Source organism: Populus alba, chromosome 19 (genome assembly GCF_005239225.2).
Source record: "Populus alba chromosome 19, ASM523922v2, whole genome shotgun sequence".
Taxonomy (NCBI): domain Eukaryota; kingdom Viridiplantae; phylum Streptophyta; class Magnoliopsida; order Malpighiales; family Salicaceae; genus Populus; species Populus alba.
The window spans coordinates 8,751,285-8,776,876 of NC_133302.1; the positions used below are offsets into that span (position 1 = coordinate 8,751,285).

Here is a 25,592-nt window from a genome sequence, read left to right on the forward strand (position 1 = left end):
AAGAACAATGTATTAGGAGCAGTTCTTGCGTTGCCAGATCAGGACTTGCAAGTGATGACAGATTTCATAGGTGACAGGGGCTTCATTTTTTGAAAAATTTAGCCAAATAGCAGAAAATTGAGATAGTGGATCATTTTTTTTAGTCGATAAGGTCTTGTAGACAACAATATGGGAGAGTGATAAAGTCTTGTAGCCAAATGAAGCTAACTTTATTAATTTAAAATGTTTACCTGAAGCTATTTTTGGTGTTGCTTTGGTTTTTCTACATCGGTATTTTATTATTCAAATCAGAGCCTCTATGTTAAGCAACAGAACTAGTGGTGAATAACTCTTTTTTGGAACCATTATTTGCAGCATTTTTCTTCCAAACTATTTTGTGCTTTGAGCTCAATAAAAAGGTTTAAACCAAATTTATATTTTTATGCATGTAACTAACAGAAGTTGAACTGTTAAGATTTTGCATCCCTTTTACGTTGGATTCTTTTTTAAAATCTTGGAAGCTGTTTGTTTAAGAGCTATAGGGAAGCAATTTGTTAAAATTGGTTACTACATGTAGGCAAGAAACGATTAGGCAAATTTTTGGTTATAATTTTTAAATTATTGATTTCATGGTTATAATTTTTCAATTTTAAAAAATCATCATTAAATTCATATGTATTTAATTTTAAAATTTAATAGTTTGTTTTAAGTATCATAATTATATATAAAATTAATAATTCTAAAATAATGATTGAAGGTACAAGTAATATTATAATAACAAGTGACGGTTATTGATATTATCATTGATCACAAATCTAAATTTTATTAATATAATAATAAAAGATAATAAAACTCTAATAATTGTTTTTTATTATGATTGATTTGGTTATTTTTGATATTACTCTAAAGAATATTTGGGATATGAGAAAGAAACCATTTTTAAAAAAATGAAGTTTAATTATTACTTTGGTTCTCTCTAATTGGTTCTCTCTCCTCATTACATATTACAAAGTATCTACCGTCTATATATCTACCCTACACATCTACCTTGTATCCAGATTGTTGGGATATGAGAAATCTTGGGCAACTCATAGCCATTCTCCTCTCTACAATTTTCTTCAAGATGTGGACAATTCCAAATCTGCAATTGCTTTAATTTGGAGAGGCGTTGAATGGCTGTTGAACTTGGTAGATACCTGAGATTCTTGCAATTGTCAATAGTAAGACATTGAAGAGAAGAAAGGTTGGCCAACCATTCTGGCAATGCTTCCTCTCCCTTGAAATCCTTTATTTCCAAGCTAGTAAGGGCAGTGAAGTGTTGAAGTTGGTGTGGTACACTCTTCAGTTTATCCCATCCAACTATTTCTAGGGATTTGAGGGACCCACTCAAGTTGAGGTGTTGGATTGAGTTTAAAACTCCAGCAGGAAAAGCCTCCATCTCCTCTGAGAAACCACCGATGCTCAATCTCTTCAGTTGGGTGAGGCTGCCTAAGCAATCATCCTCTGGGATGTCACTCAAACTAGGACACCAACTGATTGATAACTCAACAAGAGAAGACAATTGTCGTAAACCATGCCAATCAACACTGATGAGCTTATCACAACCTCCAATCTCTAAACTTCGTAGGGAAGACAATTCTTGTAAATCATTGATACGGATAAGCTCACTCGAATCACATATGTACAATACCTCTAGAGATGCGCAACATTGTAGTCCGCTTGGAAGAGCTCCCAATTTACACCCATCAACAATCACTTTCTTCAAAGAATTCAATTCTCGAAAATCACCAGGAATTGAGATCAACTCGTGGCAGTCCCCTATAACCAATTCCACCAGAGCTGTGCAGTGTTGTACGCTTGGAATGGATGCCAGCTTTGGACAAAACAGTATCTCTAAAATTTGAAGAGACGTGAAGCCACGAAACTCACCAGAAAAATATCTCAGTTCACCACATGATCCAATATCAAATTTTACAAGAGATGAAAGACCACATATCGGAATGCTTTTCAACTTGTCACACTTAAAAATGCTCAACCTTTCAAGACAAGGAAATACTCGATCACCTTCTCCACCTGGTACCACCCATTCTTCAAGACCATCCATATCCTTCAAAGTGAGTTCTTTTAGTGCTGGAAACAGTACTGCTGCACTGCCACTGCTGCTGCTATAGAACTCCTTGCCTATACATTTTACAGTACCCATTCCATATATCTGTAGAATCTGAAGGCGAGGAAGACATCCAAGTGCTGGGAGTTGCCTCAACTTGCCACACTTATAAATGCTCAACCTTTCAAGATAAGGAAATACTTGATCACCTTCTCCACCTGGTACCACCCATTCTTCAAGACCATCCATATCCTTCAAAGTGAGTTCTTTTAGTGCTGGAAACAGTACTGCTGCACTGCCACTGCTGCTACTATAGAACTTATTGCCTAAACATTTCACATTAGGCATTCCACTCATCTCTAGAATCTCAAGGCGAGGAAGACATCTAGGTGATGGGAGTTGCCTCAACTTGTCACACTGAAAAATGCTCAATTTTTCAAGACAAGGAAATACTGCAACAACTTCTCCACCTGGTACCACCCATTCTTCAAGACCATCCATAAACCACAAAGTGAGTTCTTTTAGTGCTGGAAACAGTACTGCTGCACTGCCACTGCTGCTACTATAGAACTCCTTGCCTATACATTTTACAGTACCCATTCCATTTATCTGTAGAATCTGAAGGTGAGGAAGACATCCAAGTGCTGGGAGTTGCCTCAACTTGCTGCAGCCATTCAATCTCAGCACCGTCAGATTATTGAGTGGCAATGTAGACATCCATGATGGGAAATATTCACCTCCATAACCCTTAATTGTCAAGCTTCTTATGTCTGGGTGAGGCTGCAGGCCTTCCAGCACATCCTCGCTATTGACACTACTGTTACCTTCATCATCACTCCATTCAAACACCAACTTTTTCATTCTTTTTCCACTCAGTTCTGCCTTCTCAGCTTCTTCTCTGTCTCTCACTTGCTCAAGCTTGCATATCTTCAATGCTCCTCTTAGTTCTTTCAAGCATCCCAGCTCTTCAACCATATGATCTGGACCCACAACAAAAAAAGGCAGAGTTTGAAGGTGTGTTAAGAGTCTCACCTCAGCTGGCACTAGCTTTGGATCATCAAAATGAAGATGTCTCAAGCTGACTAAATTCCTCATTTTCTTGGGAAGCTTTTCTAGTGACATGCAATAAATGAATCTTAATGTTTCCAAATGGTAGAGCTTGGTGATGGATTCCGGAAATGCTCTGATAGCAGTAACCGAGACATCAAGATATCTCAAATGTCTCAGCTTGTAAATTGAATCTGGTAACTCTGTGATATCAGACCCTTGCAATTTGAGAGTTCTCAAGCTTTTGAATTTCCAAGACACCTTGAATACATCAACCATTGAGAAAACAGTTCGCAATTTTCTAGCATCAACCGCTGGAAATACTGCCTCAACATCCCCACGAGATATGAGATTTAGATGACGAATATGAGATGCACCATCAACAGCCGAATCCTCCTCCAGATTTAACGCTACTGATTTTGAGACCTGTAATGCAAGATCATGCACAAGATCATGCATCTTGCAACTTGTTACGATCTCACACTCATTCCTTTCAACATCTTGGAAAAAGGAATTTGCAAGCAAGTCATTGAAACACTTGTTGCCTTCGTCTTCCATCCTCCTATTTGATGGCCTGAGAAAACCTTCGGCCATCCAAAGTTGAATTAGCTCTTCCCTTTCAATTTTAAAATCTTTAGGAAAAATAGAACAGTATGCAAAACATTTTTTCAGTGATAGCGATGACAGGTGATCAAAACTGAGTCTCAATATATGCAAAGCTTCATTTCCATCACGGGACTCCCAAATTTTACTGTTTAGAATTGACTGCCACTCCTGTGTCTCCATTTGGCTCAATGTTCCTCCCAAAACATTAGCTAGCAATGGAAGCCCTCCACATTTCTTTGCAATCTCTTGTCCAATAGACTCCAAGTCTGAAGCCATTGATGCTCCTCCACCCCCATTCACCTTTTGCTTGATAATTGACCAACATTGATTCTCTGACAGTCTCCATGGCTCGTGCTGACTCCCAGGACAAGTCTTCAATATCATGCTTGCTACTACCTCAAGGCGGGTTGTAACAACAACTGCATTCCCATTCTTGTCTTTAATTTTTAACAATCCCTCCTTCAAACCAGCCCACTTATCATGGTCTTCATTCCACACATCATCAAGAACAAGAAGAAATGTTTTCTTTTCCAGCTCTTTCTTGAGGTTTTCAAGAATTGCATCAAGATTGTCCACCGAGCCAGTAGTTTTATCAATCTTTTGCAACATCTCTCGTAGAATCTTCACTTCATCAAAATGGTTAGAAACACAAACCCATATTGTTACATCAAAAAGCTTTCTGTCCTTGACTTCTTGGAAAACCTTTTTTGCTATAGTAGTCTTTCCAAGGCCAGCCATCCCCACTATTGGGACAACTGAAAGGGCGTGTTGGGATTTGGTCATGCTAGTCAACAATTCCACAACTTCAGAGACATCATTCTCCCTTCCTACTACAACTGCTGAGCTGTCAAGGATGGAATCTGTCTGTCGGCGTGGATCCCGCCTAACTTCAGGTAGATTTCTCAACCCAAGACGAGAGCCAACATCCAGGATTTTATCCAGGGCTTCAATGATCTTCTGAACTTTCCGACCCATATTCAAACGGAATGCGGCAGGGTTGCGGGATGAAAAAAAGTCACGTACCTTTCCCTTCTTTTGGTCTTTTCGGAGAATCTCATAAGCAAACTCGTCTAGAACATCTTCAGCATCGCAAGCTACATCCTGTAGTTTCTCCAGCCAACCCCTCACAGAATCGTTTGTGACTGACTTTATTGCTGCATCTTGGAGCACATCTTTGATCCAGGTCAAGGATTGCTTGAGCTTTTGCAGCTGTTCCTCCAATCCCCAAGCAAGTCCGATCCCTTCAACAGCTATGGAACTCAACCTTCTCAAAGTCTCCTCTATGGCCAACGTAAGAAAAAGCTCTGCTGCCATATTCTCTTGTTTTCTTTGGGAAATCAAAAGAAGAAAGATTGAGGTAAAGAGAGATAAAGAATGTCTGAAAGTTGTGAAGTAGGGATGAAATGAAGTGTGTTTTGGAATGGGGAGATGCATTCAACTTGAAAGCAGAGGGTCCCTCCCTCACTGTATTAATTGATTGATTGCAGCTGGCAGCATCTTCCACGAACCACTGCTGTCAGATTAGTCATGCAAAGGCGAAGAAAATGGCCCTACCTTCTTATCTTGAGTGTCCAAATCCATGTGAGCCTGTAGACAACTTGAAAGCAGAGGGTCCCTCCCTCTCCCTATATTCTCTTGACACGCGCAATGTTCTGGATAAAGAAAAAAAACATTCAGGATAAATTCCTCTAATTAAATAGACCTAGGCCTTGGTTATTTCTCGGAAAGTAGTTTCCAGTAAACCATTTTCCAAACTTTCCTGTGTTTGTTTGTCATTAGGAAAGTTGATCAACGGAAAACAATTTCCAGTCAGCAGAAAAAACTTTCTAGTCATCGAAAAACACTTTCCGGTCAACGGAAAACACTTTCCAGTCAATTTTAGTCAAACAAAAAATTGACTTGGTTTTTAGGAAATTGTTTTCCTTTTAGGTGTGTTTGTTTTCCGGAATGTGGTTTCCGGGAAAGCACTTTCCAAACTTTCTTGTGTTTGTTTGCCAGTAGGAAAGTTGGTCAATGGAAAACACTTTCCAGTAAAAGGAAAATTTGGCTTGGTTTTCAGGAAAGTGTTTTCCTGAAAAATTTGAGGGGAAAACACTTTCCGGAAGTTGTGAAAGATTTAGAAATGTCATTATTTGCTGATTATATCAAATTTGATCCTCAATTGCTATATATATTTTGTTTTGAATATTTATTTTTCAATTTCATCTCTTAAAATTTTATTTTTATATTAACTTTGGTATTTATTTTTATAATTGCTATTTGCTTTTTTCTTATCATTTTTTTATTGAAATTTTTTATTTATCAAATTTGATCCTCATTCTTTTGATTGTTACTTATTTTATTTGAAATAATTTATGAAATGTTGATTATTATTATTTTAATTTCTTCATTTTTTTATTTTTTTTTTAATTTTTTAGATTTGATCCCTATTATTTTGATTATTATTTGTTTTATTTGAGATAATTTATGAAATTATATATTTTTTTTCAATTTCATTCTCATTCAACTTTTTAATTTGTAAGATTTGTTCCTCATTATTTTAATAAACTTGAGAAAAATAAAATATTAATAAGTTATTTTCCAGCTCATTTTGCATGACATAACCAAACACTGGAAAGTGTTTTCCAGTTTATTTTTCATAACACTACCAAATATCGGAAAATATTTTCCCGGAATTCACTTTTCAGGAATTCACTTTCCCCAGAATTCACTTTCCATAAGGAATTCACTTTCCTGCAAACAAACGGAGCCCTATTTAACATAAAAATCAACCGTGATGGTGGTTAAAATCAACTGTACTTGGAAGTCAATTGTTAAAGCTTTTTTCTTTTTTTAAAGATGGGTTTATGCATCGGGTTGGTTATGAAGACATACCTATTTGGTATGATTGCTGGTTGGAAGGAGGTCCTTTGGCTTCTTGTGTTCTTTTTGTCAATATTATGGATGTTGATAAGCAGGTTGAGGATATTTATGGAAAGATTACAGATTTGGCAACAACAATTCCTCTGGATCTTCAATATAAAATCAGGGTTGTTCCTATTAGTTAGGCATTTATCATGGCTTAAATTCAAGAAGGATTTTTGTAATTCAGACTCTAAAGAAGTTAATTCGATTGTTAACAAATTTCAAAGGTGGGATTTCACGAATATATATACTTCGATTGTTCCTATTTGGGAAATCAAATGGTTGATGGCTTGAAGTTAGCATGTGAGGATCAACGAGGGATCTTTTTCCCTATAGTTGTCTAGTTTTCTTTATTTTCCTTACTCTATATAAAAAAAAAAAATGTAAGAAAATGAAAACACACACATTTACATTTATTACAATTCCATAATAATCATAACAAGCACAAAATCATCCCAAATTTACACAACACCTTCTGCACTAGGTTTGAATGATCAAAGGAGTTTCCTTAAAAAATAAAAACAGTGGTGGCACATGGTCTCTATAGCCATTGCCATTGGTAGTGCATGAAATCACATGTCATCGTCGAATGCCATCGTTTTTTTTTTTTTTTTTAATAAAGAAAAAAAAAAATTAAGATGAATTATTCATCAAATAATCACTGAGCTAACCTAATTGAATAAATTTGAAAAACTAATTGTATAAATCTAAGAATTCAAAAATACAACATGAATTTACTTTTTTTATTTGTTAATTGATTTTTAATATTAAATATTTGTGTTATATAACATGAATGTACTTTTTTTATTTTTCATTTTGGTTATAAAACTTTACTTTTTTATATATTTCATCCTTTTATGTTATGTTGGATATATTTTATATGTTGAGATTTTCTTTTCTTCGCATATTCTTATGAATTCAAAGTGTTAATAAACTTTAAAAATTAAGGTAGAAACTAATTTAATGAAATTAAATTTATATTTACATAAAAAATAATTTAAAGAAGTAGGACCATATTAAAAACCAAAAAAAACCAAATGGAGTCCTTCTCATTTTGGTCAATAAATATTTACTTTATAAATTTTTAGTCCTTGTGGTTTTCATAATATATATTTTGATCATAAACTTCATTTGTTTAATGTTGCAGTCCTTGAGTTTGAAAAAATTAAAGAGAAAATCATCAATAAAAAAAGAGCAGGAAAAAAATTGTTGGTTTTTTATATTTCAATAACCAAAAAGTTATTTTTAGTGCTAATGTGTTTGTCTTTCGTGCAAATTAAGGTGGTTTAAAACTTTTATTTTGTTATAAAAAATAGATCGTACTTTATAAATATTTTTTTTATTTAATTTGGATTTTTGGACTAATTGAAGGGAGCTTTTAGATTAAACAATGGGTTTGATTTGATTTTTAAGATGTTTATTAAGTATTTCTCAAGATAAAAAAGGGTTTAAAAATAAATTTTTAGTTAAGCAATGGTTTTAATGTGGTCGAAATCTATACAACACACCACATATTATCTACCAAAATGGATGTCTTGTCATTGAGTTTTTATAAATAAAATAAAAAAAAACAATAAACTCATTAACATTTAATGAAGAAAAAAAACCTAAGTATATATGTTTGAAGTTAAGTGCACAAGTCCGATCTCTTAAATGAACCTCTTTTTATAGCCCTTTAGTCTCTCTTTTTTTTCTTTTTTTTCTCTCTCTAGATTTTGATTAAAATTTGTTGTAAATAAATTTAAAATAAAAGTAAATAATAATAATTTTGCCATAGTATTTAAATAATATTATATTATTTAATTGTCATATACCCGAAAACATTTTAAAATGTGCGCATTAATATTTTTTTTTTAGTTTTTTACATAACCTTGTTACCTTAATTAATTGTTTCCTTCTGTCACACGGAAAATATCAAGACATAATTTCTATTACATTTTTTTTTAGATCATGATATGATTTCATTTAACAATAATGCTTCTGATCACAAAATATATTTTATTAAAATAAAAAATAAATCCATTAATAAAAAGAGAGTTTAGAATGAAAAATTTCTTGCTTATTTTTTTTTTTTAAAAAAAACAATGCTTTTAATATCATGACAGTGCTTCTGAATAGAAAATATATTTTATCAAAAAATGTTATACTTATTTTCAAATTTTTTAACTTTTTATAAATTTTTATTTTAAATTTCATTGTTTTTTATTCAAAAAATGAACTACTAATAAATAATATGTTTATTCAAATAAAAAAATACATGAATAAGAAAAGAATAATTAGTTTAACAATATATATATATATTTTTAGAATATCTATTTTGTTCTGTCTAGAATTTTAACAATTGTATATCTCATAAATATTTTTTTTAATAACAATAAAAAACTAAATAAAAATATATTTCAAACTGGAACGTGACATCCTAAAGGAAAATAACCAGTAACTAACTAAAACAAATAGAAGAAGAAAGAAAACGAATACGTTACAAGGTTAAAGTTCACACGATGATGTCTATCTTTTCCACCTTCGTTACCTTCCCAGACCTCTGCGCGCTCTGTTTTCACATATTTTGGCACTCTGCATCCACATTTTCCCTTGCTGCCATGAAAAGCTCCACCTCTTGTTCAAGGTTAGCCCCCCTCCCCATTTATCACCGTGTTTAAGTTTTGTACCCTTAAGAACCCAATGTCATTGTTGATACAGCTCACAGTTTTCAGCTACTAACTTAGATGATGCTTGTATTCTTCTTCCAATGTATGTAAATATTTCTTGATGATTTTAGTAAATGCTTCTTTGATTCTTTTTCTTTTTTCTTCTTTGCACATGTTTAGCAATCAATCTTATCTTTAGTAATCTTTTCTTATTTTAGCAGAATGCATGTAAATGCCAATGCTGTGTCTGACTTAGACCGAGACCGTACCATTGAAATTTTGGATATATTGATGAGTTGAATGGCTCTTTGATAACATGTAAAATTCGAATTGAAGGAACAAATTAGTGCCTGCAGCAATTGTAACTCCAAGTCGACTGGTTGGTTTGAAACAGAAGAATGAATAATTGAATGAACAAATTAGTGGATGACTGATAGAAATTTATCATTCTCAGATTGAAATTGAAATTCCACAAACTGAAGGATGGCGTCGACGGCAATTGTTTGTCCCAAGAACAATGTATTAGGAGCAGTTCTTGCGTTGCCAGATCAGGACTTGCAAGTGATGACAGATTTCATAGGTGACAGGGGCTTCATTTTTTGAAAATTTAGCCAAATAGCAGAAAATTGAGATACATTTAGTCGATAAGGTCTTGTAGACAACAATATGGGAGAGTGATAAAGTCTTGTAGCCAAATGAAGCTAACTTTATTAATTTAAAATGTTTACCTGAAGCTATTTTTGGTGTTGCTTTGGTTTTTCTACATCGGTATTTTATTATTCAAATCAGAGCCTCTATGTTAAGCAACAGAACTAGTGGTGAATAACTCTTTTTTGGAACCATTATTTGCAGCATTTTTCTTCCAAACTATTTTGTGCTTTGAGCTCAATAAAAAGGTTTAAACCAAATTTATATTTTTATGCATGTAACTAACAGAAGTTGAACTGTTAAGATTTTGCATCCCTTTTACGTTGGATTCTTTTTTAAATCTTGGAAGCTGTATGTTTAATAGCTATATGGAAGCAATTTGTTAAAATTGGTTACTACATGTAGGCAAGAAACGATTAGGCAAATTTTTTGTTATAATTTTTAAATTATTGATTTCATGGTTATAATTTTTTAATTTTAAAAAATCATCATTAAATTCATATGTATTTAATTTTAAGATTTAATAGTTTGTTTTAAGTATTATAATTGTATATAAAATTAATGATTCTAAAATAATGATTGAGGGTACAAGTAATATTACAATAACAAGTGACAGTTATTTTTTTTATTTTTTATTTTTATTAACGTGGATGTCTGGGCCATCTTTTGCGAACCTCGACTAATTCCACGGGCCCTGAAGTTAACGACCATGTAAGTTTTCAGTGGCCATCATATGAACAATTTAGGGTTTAAACCTAAAACCACAGAAAAAACAAACCTCTTGATCCCAAGCTTTTACCACTACACCACCACACCTAAATGGTTAGGAGTGATGGTTATTGATATTATCATTGATCACAAGTCTAAATTTTGTTAATATAATAATAAAAGATAATAAGACTAATAATTGCTTTTGATTATGATTGATTTGGTTATTTTTGATATCACTCTAACGAATGTTGGGATATGAGAAAAAAACCATTTTTAAAAGAATGAAATCTAATTATTGCTTTGGTTCTCTCTAATTGGTTCTCTCTCTCCTCACATATCTACCGTCTATACAGATTATTGGGATATGAGAAATCTTGGGCAACTCATAGCCATTCTCCTCTCTACTATTTTCTTCAAGATGTGGACAATCCCAAATCTGCAATTCCTTTAATTTGGAGAGGCGTTGAATGGCTGTTGAACTTGGCAGATACTTGAGATTCTTGCAATCCCAAATAGTAAGATATCGAAGAGAAGAAAGGTTGGCCAACCATTCTGGCAATGCTTCCTCAAACTCCTCTCCCTTGAAACCCGTTATACACAAGCTAGTAAGGGCAGTGAGGTGTTGAAGTTGGTGTGGTCCACTCTTCAGTTTATCCCATCCAACTATATCTAGGGATTTGAGGGACCCACTCAAGTTGAGGTGTTGGATTGAGTTTAAAACTCCAGCAGGAAAAGCCTCCATCTCTTCTGAGAAACCACCGATGCTCAATTTCTTCAGTTGGGTGAGGCTGCCTAACCAATCATCCTCTGGGATGTCACTCAAACTAGGACACCAACTGATTGATAAATCAACAAGAGAAGGCAATTGTCGTAAACCATGCCAATCAACACTGATGAGCTTATCACAACATCTAATCCCTAAACTTCGTAGCGAAGACAATTCTTGTAAATCATTAATACGGATAAGCTCACTCCAATCACATATGTACAATACCTCTAGAGATGCGCAACATTGTAGTCCGCTTGGAAGAGCTCCCAATTTACACCCATCAACAATCACTTTCTTCAAAGAATTCAATTCTCGAAAATCACCTGGAATTGAGATCAACTCATGGCAGTACCATATACTCAATTCCACCAGAGCTGTGCAGTGTTGTACGCTTGGAATGGATGCCAGCTTTGGACAAGACTGTATCTCTAAAATTTGAAGAGACGTGAAGCCACGAAACTCACCAGAAAAATATCTCAGTTCACCACATGATCCAATATCAAATTTTACAAGAGATGAAAGACCACATATCGGAATGCTTTTCAACTTGTCACACTTAAAAATGCTCAACCTTTCAAGACAAGGAAATACTCGATCACCTTCTCCACCTGGTACCACCCATTCTTCAAGACCATCCATATCCTTCAAAGTGAGTTCTTTTAGTGCTGGAAACAGTACTGCTGCACTGCCACTGCTGCTGCTATAGAACTCCTTGCCTATACATTTTACAGTACCCATTCCATTTATCTGTAGAATCTGAAGGCGAGGAAGACATCCAAGTGCTGGGAGTTGCCTCAACTTGCCACACTTATTAATGCTCAACCTTTCAAGACAAGGAAATACTCGATCACCTTCTCCACCTGGTACCACCCATTCTTCAAGACCATCCATATCCTTCAAAGTGAGTTCTTTTAGTGCTGGAAACAGTACTGCTGCACTGCCACTGCTGCTGCTATAGAACTCCTTGCCTATACATTTTACAGTACCCATTCCATTTATCTGTAGAATCTGAAGGCGAGGAAGACATCCAAGTGCTGGGAGTTGCCTCAACTTGCTGCAGCCATTCAATCTCAGCACCGTCAGATTATTGAGTGGCAATGTAGACATCCATGATGGGAAATATTCACCTCCATAACCCTCAATTGTCAAGCTTCTTATGTCTGGGTGAGGCTGCAGGCCTTCCAGCACATCCTCGCTATTGACACTACTGTTACCTTCATCATCACTCCATTCAAACACCAATTTTTTCATTCTTTTTCCACTCAGTTCTGCCTTCTCAGCTTCTTCTCTGTCTCTCACTTGCTCAAGCTTGCATATCTTCAATGCTCCTCTTAGTTCTTTCAAACATCCCAGCTCTTCAACCATATGATCTGGACCCACAACAAAAAAAGGCAGAGTTTGAAGGCGTGTTAAGAGTCTCACCTCAGCTGGCATAAGCTTTGGATCATCAAAATGAAGATGTCTCAAGCTGACTAAATTCCTCATTTTCTTGGGAAGCTTTTCTAGTAACTTGCAATCAATGAATCTTAATGTTTCCAAATGGTAGAGCTTGGTGATGGATTCCGGAAATGCTCTGATAGCAGTAACCGAGACATCAAGATATCTCAAATGTCTCAGCTTGTAAATTGAATCTGGTAACTCTGTGATATCAGACCCTTGCAATTTGAGAGTTCTCAAGCTTTTGAATTTCCAAGACACCTTGAATACATCAACCATTGAGAAAACAGTTCGCAATTTTCTAGCATCAACCGCTGGAAATACTGCCTCAACATCCCCACGAGATATGAGATTTAGATGACGAATATGAGATGCACCATCAACAGCCGAATCCTCCTCCAGATTTAACGCTACTGATTTTGAGACCTGTAATGCAAGATCATGCACAAGATCATGCATCTTGCAACTTGTTACGATCTCACACTCATTCCTTTCAACATCTTGGAAAAAGGAATTTGCAAGCAAGTCATTGAAACACTTGTTGCCTTCGTCTTCCATCCTCCTATTTGATGGCCTGAGAAAACCTTCGGCCATCCAAAGTTGAATTAGCTCTTCCCTTTCAATTTTAAAATCTTTAGGAAAAATAGAACAGTATGCAAAACATTTTTTCAGTGATAGCGATGACAGGTGATCAAAACTGAGTCTCAATATATGCAAAGCTTCATTTCCATCACGGGACTCCCAAATTTTACTGTTTAGAATTGACTGCCACTCCTGTGTCTCCATTTGGCTCAATGTTCCTCCCAAAACATTAGCTAGCAATGGAAGCCCTCCACATTTCTTTGCAATCTCTTGTCCAATAGACTCCAAGTCTGAAGCCATTGATGCTCCTCCACCCCCATTCACCTTTTGCTTGATAATTGACCAACATTGATTCTCTGACAGTCTCCATGGCTCGTGCTGACTCCCAGGACAAGTCTTCAATATCATGCTTGCTACTTCCTCAAGGCGGGTTGTAACAACAACTGCATTCCCATTCTTGTCTTTAATTTTTAACAATCCCTCCTTCAAACCAGCCCACTTATCATGGTCTTCATTCCACACATCATCAAGAACAAGAAGAAATGTTTTATTTTCCAGCCCTTTCTTGAGGTTTTCAAGAATTGCATCAAGATTGTCCACCCAGCCAGTAGTTTTATCAATCTTTTGCAACATCTCTCGTAGAATCTTCACTTCATCAAAATGGTTAGAAACACAAACCCATATTGTTACATCAAAAAGCTTTCTGTCCTTGACTTCTTGGAAAACCTTTTTTGCTATAGTAGTCTTTCCAAGGCCAGCCATCCCCACTATTGGGACAACTGAAAGGGCGTGTTGGGATTTGGTCATGCTAGTCAACAATTCAACAACTTTAGAGACATCATTCTCCCTTCCTACTACAACTGCTGAGCTGTCAAGGATGGAATCTGTCTGTCGGCGTGGATCCCGCCTAACTTCAGGTAGATTTCTCAACCCAAGACGAGAGCCAACATCCAGGATTTTATCCAGGGCTTCAATGATCTTCTGAACTTTCCGACCCATATTCAAACGGGATGCGGCAGGGTTGCGGGATGAAAAAAAGTCACGTACCTTTCCCTTCTTTTGGTCTTTTCGGAGAATCTCATAAGCAAACTCGTCTAGAACATCTTCAGCATCGTAAGCTACATCTTGTAGTTTCTCCAGCCAACCCCTCACAGAATCGTTTGTGACTGACTTTATTGCTGCATCTTGGAGCACATCTTTGATCCAGGTCAAGGATTGCTTGAGCTTTTGCAGCTGTTCCTCCAATCCCCAAGCAAGGCCGATCCCTTCAACAGCTATGGAACTCAACCTTCTCAAAGTCTCCTCTATGGCCAACGTAAGAAAAAGCTCTGCTGCCATATTCTCTTGTTTTCTTTGGGAAATCAAAGAAGAAAGATTGAGGTAAAGAGAGATAAGAATGGTCTGAAAGTTGTGAAGTAGGGATGAAATGAAGTGTGTTTTGGAATGGGGAGATGCATTCAACTTGAAAGCAGAGGGTCCCTCCCTCACTGTATTAATTGATTGATTGCAGCTGGCAGCATCTTCCACGAACCACTGCTGTCAGATTAGTCATGCAAAGGCGAAGAAAATGGCCCTACCTTCTTATCTTGAGTGTCCAAATCCATCTGAGCCTGTAGACAACTTGAAAGCAGAGGGTCCCTCCTTCTCCCTATATTCTCTTGACACGCGCAATGTTCTGGATAAAGAAAAAACATTCAGGATAAATTCCTCTAATTAAATAGACCTATTTAACATAAAAATCAACCGTGATGGCGGTTAAAATTGATGCAAACGACATTGTTCTGTACAAGGTGTTGTTGCTAAATTACTCATGATATAAATAAACTTCAGCTGTTGACTTTGCCTTTCACTTTTGCTTTGAAGATGAGAAAACGTGCAGGAATAGTCTTTTCATTGAGAAGCAACATGGTTTCTATTGATTCCCGTGTGTTCTTCCTTTGATTAGATTTGATGCTCTTTTTTTCCTTCTCAGCCATGGATAACAACCAATGCAACGCAGCCAGCAATGTATGAGTCTGTTTCATTGCTTTTTTAAAATCTCCAAGCTGGATAAAAATAGACTCAGGGTTTGCTTGCTATCTTTATTTTTGTTCTATGTTAAAAATAGTTTAGTTTTCAAGACTTGTTGAAGTTTCTAAAACTTTCTGGATGAATTAAAATCGACTTTGAGGTTGGAATGAGTTTGTAGAGGCTGTTGAATTTACCACAACTAATTAAGTTGCTATTTTCGTCTTGTGCATGCAAATCTTATATAGTGGAGAAAAACTTAATAGAGAGGCTGTAATGCCTTGCTCAGATCACATCAGCACTGCAATTTAGACTTGAATAAAATTGCTATATATTAGGATCAAGCTGGCTCTATCATTCTCACCATCCAAGCAATAAGTTTGATTTCTCAAACTTTTCTGCCCTTAAAGTTGGGTATATACTGTAGACGAAATGTTTTAGCGGAAACTAAATTAGAAATAACATAATCCATCACGTTGTTAGAGTATATACTGACTTAGTTAAAAAATAAAAACTAGTTGCCAAAAATATTTTAATTTTTTTCAAAAATGCTATCAGAAAATATGCTGCCAAGTGCTTAAGAGCTCATGTGTCCCTCTGGAAGCTTTTCATGCTGTGGTAAATCCTAAAACTGTCGTTTTCAGTGCAGCGCCAGACATGCCATGCTACAATGTCTTCAGATAAAAAGGTAAGATCTCTCAAATCTCTGCAGATCCAAATTAATCTGTCGGTTCCCACAAAAGTAGAACAATGCCATTTGATACAGTGATTGCTATTCAATTGTCGTTAATTTGGTGCTCCCCTCTTTATTCTTTGCTGTAACTTTCTTTTGCCTGAGATTTGGTCCTATGGGTTTGTCTCAACATGACGATCCATGTTCTTGAACTTACATCTGAAATTATTTGCTAACAAAGTATAAATGAAATGAGAATAAAAAAATTATAAAAAAAATTTTATATATATATATATATATATATTTTTTTGAATCTCAAAAGCATAAGACAAAAATAGTTAATTATTGTTAATTTTTTAAACCGTAATCCGAAAGTATTATATATGAAAAGTTATGAGGGTTAAGCTTATATATAATTAAACAATACAAAAAAAATTCAAAATAAAAAAAATACAATAAAATAATAAGGATTAAAAGTGCAATAAAAAATAAATCTAAGGGCAACAACATGTTTTAAATTTGAAAGTTAAATTAAAAAGAATAAAAAATATTAACAAAACAAAAATAAAAATAAAAAAAGAAGATTAAATAAAAAATAATATTACACTATAAACTTAGACTGATTGGTGAAATTAAAAACAATAATAATTTTATAAAAAAATATCACTACTCGATTTTGTGAATTCATGACCAGCACATAGATAAGGTTGCCGTTCAAAGTTTCATACCTATGCGAACTCAAACTTACATACAAACTTATTCTTCAAATAAGTCAATCAGAGTTCAACGCAACAGTAACAATAAAACTAACTTCATAATAATTTAATTGTCTTAATACAAGAGTTAATACAAATTCATAGTTATGAAGTACTAACAAGACATAAAGAAAAAAGCACAAATTACCCAAAAAAACCAGATTCTTTTGTAGCAAAAAAGAAATTTTGAGCACAAGAGAAAGAGAAGTATGGTGTGAAATATTAAAAGATGAATCAAAGTGTGTTTTGGAATGATGTGATACATTCAACTTTAGAGCATAGTTGCATGAGGGTCCCTTCCTCCCTATACTAATTGATTGATGGCTGTTGGCAGCTTCTTCCTCGAACTACCGCTGTCAATTTGTCATGCCATGGCTGAGAAAATTCCACATTCGCCTCTGTCAGCTTTGTATGTATTTAGAATAACTTCTTGCACATTTTTCGTAAATTTATCACTAGATTTGTAGCCACCGATATAAAGAAAGGGTAGATGTTCTTGAAGGGTGCGGAAATGGATGTCTCTTCTTTAAGATCTCACTACCAGAAATTCGCTAAATACCAACGGACTCACCGACATAATTTTTTCTGTCGGTATTTTTCGGCCGAAATCACCGACGGAAAATATTCGTTGGTAATTTAATTTACCGATTTTGGACGAGACCGAATTACCGACATAAAATTCATAATTAATGAAAAAAGGGCGGGTAGGTGGCGCGGAGGTTTTGGCGGGTGATTTTTCCGACGGAATGAAAACCTGGGGCCCGTACGCGTGATGGGACCTATTCACCGTCAAAAATACCTACGGATTTGAAATGTCAGATCCGTACCAGTGACGTGACCGGTGCACCATTAAAAATACCGATGGAATCACCGAGGGATTTGAATAGCAGGTCCGTGCGGTGACGTGTCGATTGCCCGTCAGAATTACCGACGGTTTCGCCGACATATTCACCGACGGAATAAAACCGTCGGTAAGTCTGTCGGTAAAAGTGAATATATGGCCACTCTGCCGACACTCTCCTCCCCCATTTCTCCTTCTTCTTCCTAATCCTAACCCTCCCCATCTGCAAATAACCAGCCCCCCTTCGCCCCAAAACAAAAATCTTCCTCATCTCAGCACAACAAGTTGTATTTCTTGAAGTTTTGTGGTCACAGCATCCGTGTTTTGATTTCCCGACGAATTTTATCATTTTTTGTAAGTAATTCTATCTTTTAAAATTTTAACATTTAAATGTCAATTTTATTGTTTTTTTAGTATATGTATTTTTTTTAAGTAGATGTACATGTTTTATTGTTATTTCTCAAACAAACTTGTAGTATATGAATGTATAATTTTATACTTGTTATGGTTTGTTTTAGATTTTGTAAGATTGTATTTGTTTGTAAATTGTTAAAACTTAATTTGTAGAATTACCGAATTACATGTTATGTTTTGAAATAATTAAGAGCTTGCTTAATGGGTCCTTTTTATAGAGGTTCGATAGAAGTCATGGATGATCGTTCATGGATGTATCTAGATTCACCCCAAGGATTGCGGAGGATGGATTATTGTAACGGGGTTCAGGGTTTTATTAATTTTGCAACATCTATTCCCAGAAATTTTACTAGAGGCGGTATTAGGTGTCCATGTAGGAAGTGTCAAAATAAAAAGTATCTGCATCCAGATGTTGTAATGATGCATCTTCTACACAAAGGGTTTGTGGAGGATTACGAGTGTCGGTATGCACATGGAGAGGTATTTGTTAGTAATAGGAGAATGAGAGAAACGGTGGTTGGGTCAACTTCTAGTGCTAGCAACATGCATGAAGCGGCAAATGATAACACTAATCCTTACAGAAACATGGTTATGGATGCAATGAGAATGAATCAAGATAATGTCAATCAATGTCCAATCGTAGAAGAAGAACCTAATGCAGAGGCAGCTAGGTTTTTTGATTTGTTGAAAGATTCTGACGAACCATTATGGGATGGCTGCACAAACCACAATAAATTATCGGCTGTGGCACAGGTGTTCACCATCAAGTCAGATCACGGGTTGAGTGAGGCCGGGTATGACAAAATTATTGATTGGGCAAGAAGCATTTTACCTGAAGGGAACAGGCTCAAAGAGAACTTCTATGCTGCGAAGTCCATGATGAAACCCCTCGGTTTAGGATACCAGAAAATTGACATGTGCCCTAACTTCTGCATGTTATGCTACCTTGAAAATGCTGAGATGACCGAGTGCATGACATGCGGGCATTCCCGTTACAAACCCAGAACTGGCAGGGGGAAGACTCTAGTGGCATATAAAAAACTTAGATATTTCCCGATCACACCTAGACTGCAGAGGTTATTTATGTCACCAAGGACTGTTGAGCACATGACATGACATCAAACACACGATGCCGTTGATGGTGTGATGGTGCATCCTTCTGACGGCGAAGCGTGGAAACGCTTTAACAGTGTTCATCCTGACTTTTCTGCTGAATCAAGGAATGTTCGACTTGGGTTGTGTACAGACGTGTTCAACCCATTTGGGTCATTTGCTGCTCCCTATTCGTGTTGGCCGGTCATTCTCATAGTTTATAACTTGCCACCGGGAATGTGTATGAGGTCGGAGTTCATGTTTCTATCTACTGTCATACCCGGTCCAAGCAGCCCGGGGCAGAATATAGATGTTTGTCTTCGACCGTTGATAGATGAGCTGGCGCAGTTGTGGTCCTTCGGATATCTGACTTATGATATATCGAGGAAACAAAATTTCCTTATGAGGGCGGCTTTGATGTGGACTATCAGTGATTTTCCAGCTTATGGAATGCTTTCTGGTTGGAGCACGCATGTCCATACTGCATGGAAAACAACAAGGCATTCACACTAGCAAATGGAGGTAAAGCTTCTTTTTTTTACTGTCACCGTCGCTTCTTGCCACTTAATCACAGGTTCAGAAAGAACAGAAAAGATTTCTTTGTTGGTAGAGTTGAAAAAGATGTTGCATCCCCGCGACTTTCTGGTGAAGAATTGCATCATGTTGTATCATAGCTAGCGAAGGAAATTAAAGCAAGGGAAATTACTCAAAACAGACATTTCGAGCCTTCAGCTGATATTCAAAAGTGACTGACTGTTGTATAAGATCTTAGCCGACAGGACCCTCATTGTAGTAAACCTGAAGAAATTAGACAAACATAGAATTTAGTAATGATGTATTAAGTTCAAAGAAATTTAAATTGTTGAATGAAATTAGTTAGCTTTGCATTTTATCATGACATGCCTTGTCTTGTTCTTTTCCTCTGGTTAAATCTAATGAAGTTCCACTTGAACCTGCCCCTCCAAAACACAAAAGGTTTTGCCAAATAAACATTGCATTTTTATTTTCAGGGAAAATAATTTAAGTGAAATAAAAGGAATTGAAGAGTGGATAAAAATGTGAAACTAAATATAATAGATTTAAATCCTCATAACCCTTCACCACTGTTATCATTGTTAAGCTTGATTTTAGGGATATGTTTGGACACTATTTAATGATAAATGTTTGTAGAGATTGTGGTAAAGCAAAAGTTATTAGTAACTCTTCAAATATTACAATACGAAGGGAAAGTGGTTGGATTTTCTCTTCTTCTATTATTATTAGATCAAGCTTTTTACCTTCAATAATACAAAAATCTTCCAGAGTAGGTAGGCATCTTATGCTTCCTGTAAAGAAATCAAGCTACTACATCCACTAATAACCAATATCTGAAGACTTCTAAGTATAGTTATTAAACCCGACTCGGGATTGACCCGGTCAAGGGACAAAGTCTCGGGTTTCATGGGTCAACCCGAGTCAACCCGGATTAACCCGAGAAAATTAAAAAACAAATTAAAGTTTTAATATTTTATATGAAAAAAAATCAATGTAAATATAGATTATATATATTATAAATAATGAAGTTTAAAAGAATATTTTAAAAAGATTTTTATCCCACATTAAAAAAACATAACTTTTCCTTGGGAACATAGAGTATATATACTAATAGGATTTCAAATCTCACATTGAAAAAATATAACTTTTTTCATGGGAACATAGAGTGTATATATGAAAGGGCTTCAAATCCCACATTGAAAAGATACTATGTTAACTTAAAATATTTAAACCAAAAGATTTTTTATCCCACATTGAAAAAACATGATTTTTTCCTTGGAAACATAGAGTATATATACTAATGGGTTTCAAATCCAACATTGAAAAAACATAACTTTTTTATGGGAACATAGAATATATATATGAAAGGGCTTCAAATCCCACATTGAAAAAGATATTATGTTATCCTTTTAAGTTGAAGTATTTAAACCAAAAGGTTTTTTATACCACATTGAAAAAACATGATTTTTTCCTTGGGAACATAGAGTATATATACTAATGGGTTTCAAATACTATGTTGTCATTTTAAGTTGAAATATTTAAACCAAAAAGTTTTTTATCCAACATTTGAAAAAAAAACAAAAAAAACAGGTCTCGTCTGGGTTCGCTCGGGTCCCAGGTCGACCAGCCAGGTCACCCGGGTTTGGCCGGTTGTCACAGCCGGTCTTTTATTAAACCCGGGCTGGGTTTAATAATAGTGCTTCTAAGACCAAATTTTCTAGATTTTCACAATTAAAGATGACTAAAGTTTGAAGAAATTTCAAGCACCCAATCCACAATAGATTTGACAGCTCTTCTAATCCTTCACTTGATTTGAAAAGAGATTTTGGGAGTCTTTTTATTTATGTGTTCCCATAAAAACTGGGGGTGAGGTTTTAAGAAAATCCACACTTAACAGATCAAGGGAGAATTTTAAAACTCTTTAAGACCAGGCTAAATTATCTGTTTTATAAAAATGTAATGCTTCTATATTGATTTTGTAAATTTAAATTAATTTACTGAGTATTTCTAAATGGTACTGAAAAATCAAGAAAAAAGAAAGCATATTCATAAATCAAAAGGATTGTAAAAATAAAATCTTAATAACTATGCTTTCATCTTTATTAATTTGTGAGAAAATTGTAAATGACTGATTCATCCCTCACTGGTATACTCTTCAGGCAGAAGGACCACGCATGCGCTCCATCTACAAATGTTAAGAAAGTCGGGACAAGTGGAAAGCATATAACAAAATATAAAAAAAGTGACTAAAAAATAGAGAGCAAAACAAATTTATAAACTACCATTCAGGATTTTCCCTTTTAATTTAAATAATTAAAAATTTAAGAATACTTATTTAAATTACCAAGTTTTTTTTAATAAAACAACTATGTTGCTAATTTAAAAAATATATATGTTTTTGTCAAGATAAAAAATAAATAATAAAAGATAAGTTGAATAAAATAAAAGGCAAGCCAATAATTCAGAAACAACCAAAAATTTATCAATTTATTGATCACAAATCGTCACACACAGCTAGCCAAGGAAATTAAGGTAAGGAAAATTACACAAAACAGACACTTTGAACCTTCAGCTGATCTTCAAAAGTGACTGACTGTTGTAGAAGATCTTAGCTGACAGGACCCTCATAGTAGTAAACCTAAAGAAATTAGACAAACATAGAATTTAAATTGCCGAATGAAATTAGTTAACTTTGCATTTTATCATGACATGCATTGTCTTGTTTATTTGATAAATAAAAATTTTCAAATAAAAAAATAATAAAAGAAAAGCAAAATAAAAATAAAGATCAAAATTAATATAAAAATTAAATTTATTAACAAACCATTTAGTATTTCCCTTTTAATTTACAAAAATTAAAAATTCTTGAATACTTATTTAAATCATCAAGTTTTTTATTTATTAAACAACTATGTTGCTAATTAAAATATATATATATATATGTTTTTGTCAAGATAAATAATAAATAATAAAAGAGAATTTTGACTTTTTTCAGTAAAATTAATTTATCAATTTTTTGACAAATACTTATTTTAATTATCTTAAAATTAAATACCAATAAATTTCTTAAAACACATCGTGACGCAGTAACCGAGGAAAGCTTGAAGATAGAGAGGAAGTCGCGGTAGATAATCTGTTCTAATATTGCCTTGCCCTGTACCTGCCAATACATACACACACTACTGTGTGGAAAAGCAAAGATCCTTCATTGCTTCCCTTAGTGGATGACATCTTTTCTCTTTTCTTCCCTTCCCTTCTCTTCTTTCTATAAAGCAAAGCAACCGCATTTGCCTCTCTGAAAAGAAAGAAACTCCTTTAATGGTTCTTGTTCACTGAAAAATAAATTTTTTTAAAAATGAATTTTAAAAAATAAATTTAAGGAAAGTGAATTATTTTCTGATATTTAATAGTGTGATGAAAAATAAATTGAAAAATATTTTCTAAGTGTTTAGTTATGTCATTAAAAATTGATATATTTTTGTGTTTTCAAATTATTTTGATGTGCTGATATCAAAAATATATTTTAAAAAATAAAAATTTTATTTTAATGTATTTATAAATAAAAAACACTTTAAAAAACAATCAGAACCAAACTTATACCAAACATTTTATTTCAACTAACTATATCTTCTTAATACCATTTGTATCTAATCCAACTATACTTTTTTATAAATTACAACTATAAAAATTACCTAAAAAACAAATAAAATCTTTGAAGATAAAGTGAAAATGTGTTTCATTTGGAATGATTGATTGCAGCTGGTAGCATCTTCCACGAATCAAGACGAGAAAAGTGACCCTTCCTTCTTATCTTGTGTGTTCAAGCCTGTAAGAAAGTAGTGTCAGTACATACACTTTATTTATTAATATAAATAAATGAACTTAAAACGAGGCACAAAAAAATGTAATAATAAACCATGCTATTGTTAAAAAATATAATAAATCTCATAGTTAATTCTTTAATAATTAATAAATATTAAAATTTGAAAAAGTAAAATATAGAAATTTATTGTTTATTATTTATATTTTATTTAATTTTAAGAGTAAAAAGTTAAAATTAAAATTAAAATTATCTGAAAGTACGATTTTTAGCAATAGAACATCATAAATTTCTCACTGTCAATCTGTCTCACCTAAGGATATTAATGCTAGACCTTTCGTCGTCTGCTGCATATGAAGCCAGCCAACTCCCTCGATCCTATGTTCACATTAAACCTAGGACAGATTCAAAGATGAAGCAACTTATTAATCTATATATATTGAATTTCCGTAATTACTCTTTCTAGAACACAATAACTCACAAGAAAAATTACAAAATTCAGTAATGTTTTGGATGGGGAGATGCATTCAACTTGAAAGCAGAGGGTCCCTCCCTCTTGACACGCGCAATGAATCTAAGAAAGTAGTGTCAGTACAGAGACTTCGGTTGTGTATGAAATTAGGATTGAAAATTTTGAAACTATATTTTTAAAATTTTTGAATTTTTTTATTTTAAATTAATATTTTTATATGATTTTAATATATTAATATTTAAAAATAATTTTAAAAAATATAAAAAGTATTTTTAAATCATATCCGGTACCATATTCCATAATCTGTTATGTACCATATTTCCATAATCTGTTATCCTTTGTAAGGTTGTTTTCTAGGATTTTACTTTTTGAATTTCCCCTCTAATCTGGAATTTTCTGCTTTATAAATTTTGTTGAGCCATTAATTTAATATGTTACAGCTATGATTGCTTTTAGGGATAATTAATATTCTCATAACCCAATTTTTGACCATTTTATTTTAATTATCATTATTATTATTTTATTTACTTAAAAGGATAAAAAAAATGATGATAAATAATAATAATAATAAAAAAATAAGTAAAATGAAATAAATGAAGAATAAATTAAAAATTTTTAGGTGTTTAAATTGTAGAGTAGTAGGTCAAAATATCATAATCCTTTAATGTTAGAGAACAGTGAACGACATAATTCTAATGAAAGTTAAATTTTCTAACATTTCAGTATAAAAATATCCTTAAAATCATGGTTGAATATTTTATGTAGGATAAATTTCAGTAATCTGTCTTTGAATGTGGTTTACGGTGGCTTACTGTTATGCAATTCAAAAGATACACTAGCATATGAATGGGTTTAGGTTAGCATTTTCTGTTGAGATTTGATGATATGAATGCTAATCATCAATGCAATTCAAAAGATATACTAGAATATAAATGGGTTTAGGTTAGCATTTTCTGTTGAGATTTGATGATATGAATGCAATTCAAAGATACACTAGCATATAAATGACGTACTGTTATGCAATGGTTATGACTGCGTTTTAAATAAAACGGTGTAAATCCTACTTTTGATTCCTTTGACTGCCAATTGCATAAGTTCCATACAGAATCCAACAAGCTTGTCGGGAACTTGTCCTGGAGGATACGAACTCCAGATACTGGCTTTTTCACCCGATCAACTGTACAGAGGTTTGTGCAAGATCCAGTGTATCCTGCAATGCTCTACAATCATGACAATGAGTTCCTTCGCTATTAAGATGACTGGTAATCCTTTTTTTGAGTCTTCTTTATGAGTGTTTATCCTTCACAAGATGATCCACGCGACCATATAAAATTCCAAGAAATGAATAAACTCTTTCAATGAGAAAACAGAATAGTTGTACTTACATTTGATTTGCATGTATCCTTCATCTGTTCATAAACAATACTCTAAGCATCAGGAAGTGAAATGGGAAGTAAATCGAGAAATAAGATTTAAAAGAAGTAGTAATGGCCCTTACTGAATGCATCTGAAGCTGGCAAACACCTGTAGAAATCATCAATCCAAG

General features: G+C 34.0%; 2 protein-coding genes across 2 annotated transcripts; both read right to left on the minus strand.

The window, feature by feature from the left end:
- Positions 1 to 1,009: 1,009 nt before the first annotated feature.
- On the minus strand, positions 1,010 to 5,053 carry LOC118046718 (putative disease resistance protein RGA4). The gene has a single exon (XM_035055711.2). The coding sequence runs from the start codon at positions 5,051 to 5,053 to the stop codon at positions 1,010 to 1,012; it is 4,044 nt and encodes a 1,347-aa protein (XP_034911602.2).
- Positions 5,054 to 10,906: 5,853 nt separating this feature from the next.
- LOC118046719 (putative disease resistance protein RGA3) lies at positions 10,907 to 14,974 on the minus strand. The gene has a single exon (XM_073407002.1). The coding sequence runs from the start codon at positions 14,774 to 14,776 to the stop codon at positions 10,961 to 10,963; it is 3,816 nt and encodes a 1,271-aa protein (XP_073263103.1). The 5' UTR covers positions 14,777 to 14,974; the 3' UTR covers positions 10,907 to 10,960.
- Between the last annotated feature and the right edge of the window lie 10,618 nt (positions 14,975 to 25,592).

Coding starts and splice junctions, on each gene's coding strand:
- LOC118046718 (XM_035055711.2), bottom strand. CDS start 5,053: ATGGCAGCAGAGCTTTTTCTTACGTTGGCCATAGAGGAGACTTTGAGA.
- LOC118046719 (XM_073407002.1), bottom strand. CDS start 14,776: ATGGCAGCAGAGCTTTTTCTTACGTTGGCCATAGAGGAGACTTTGAGA.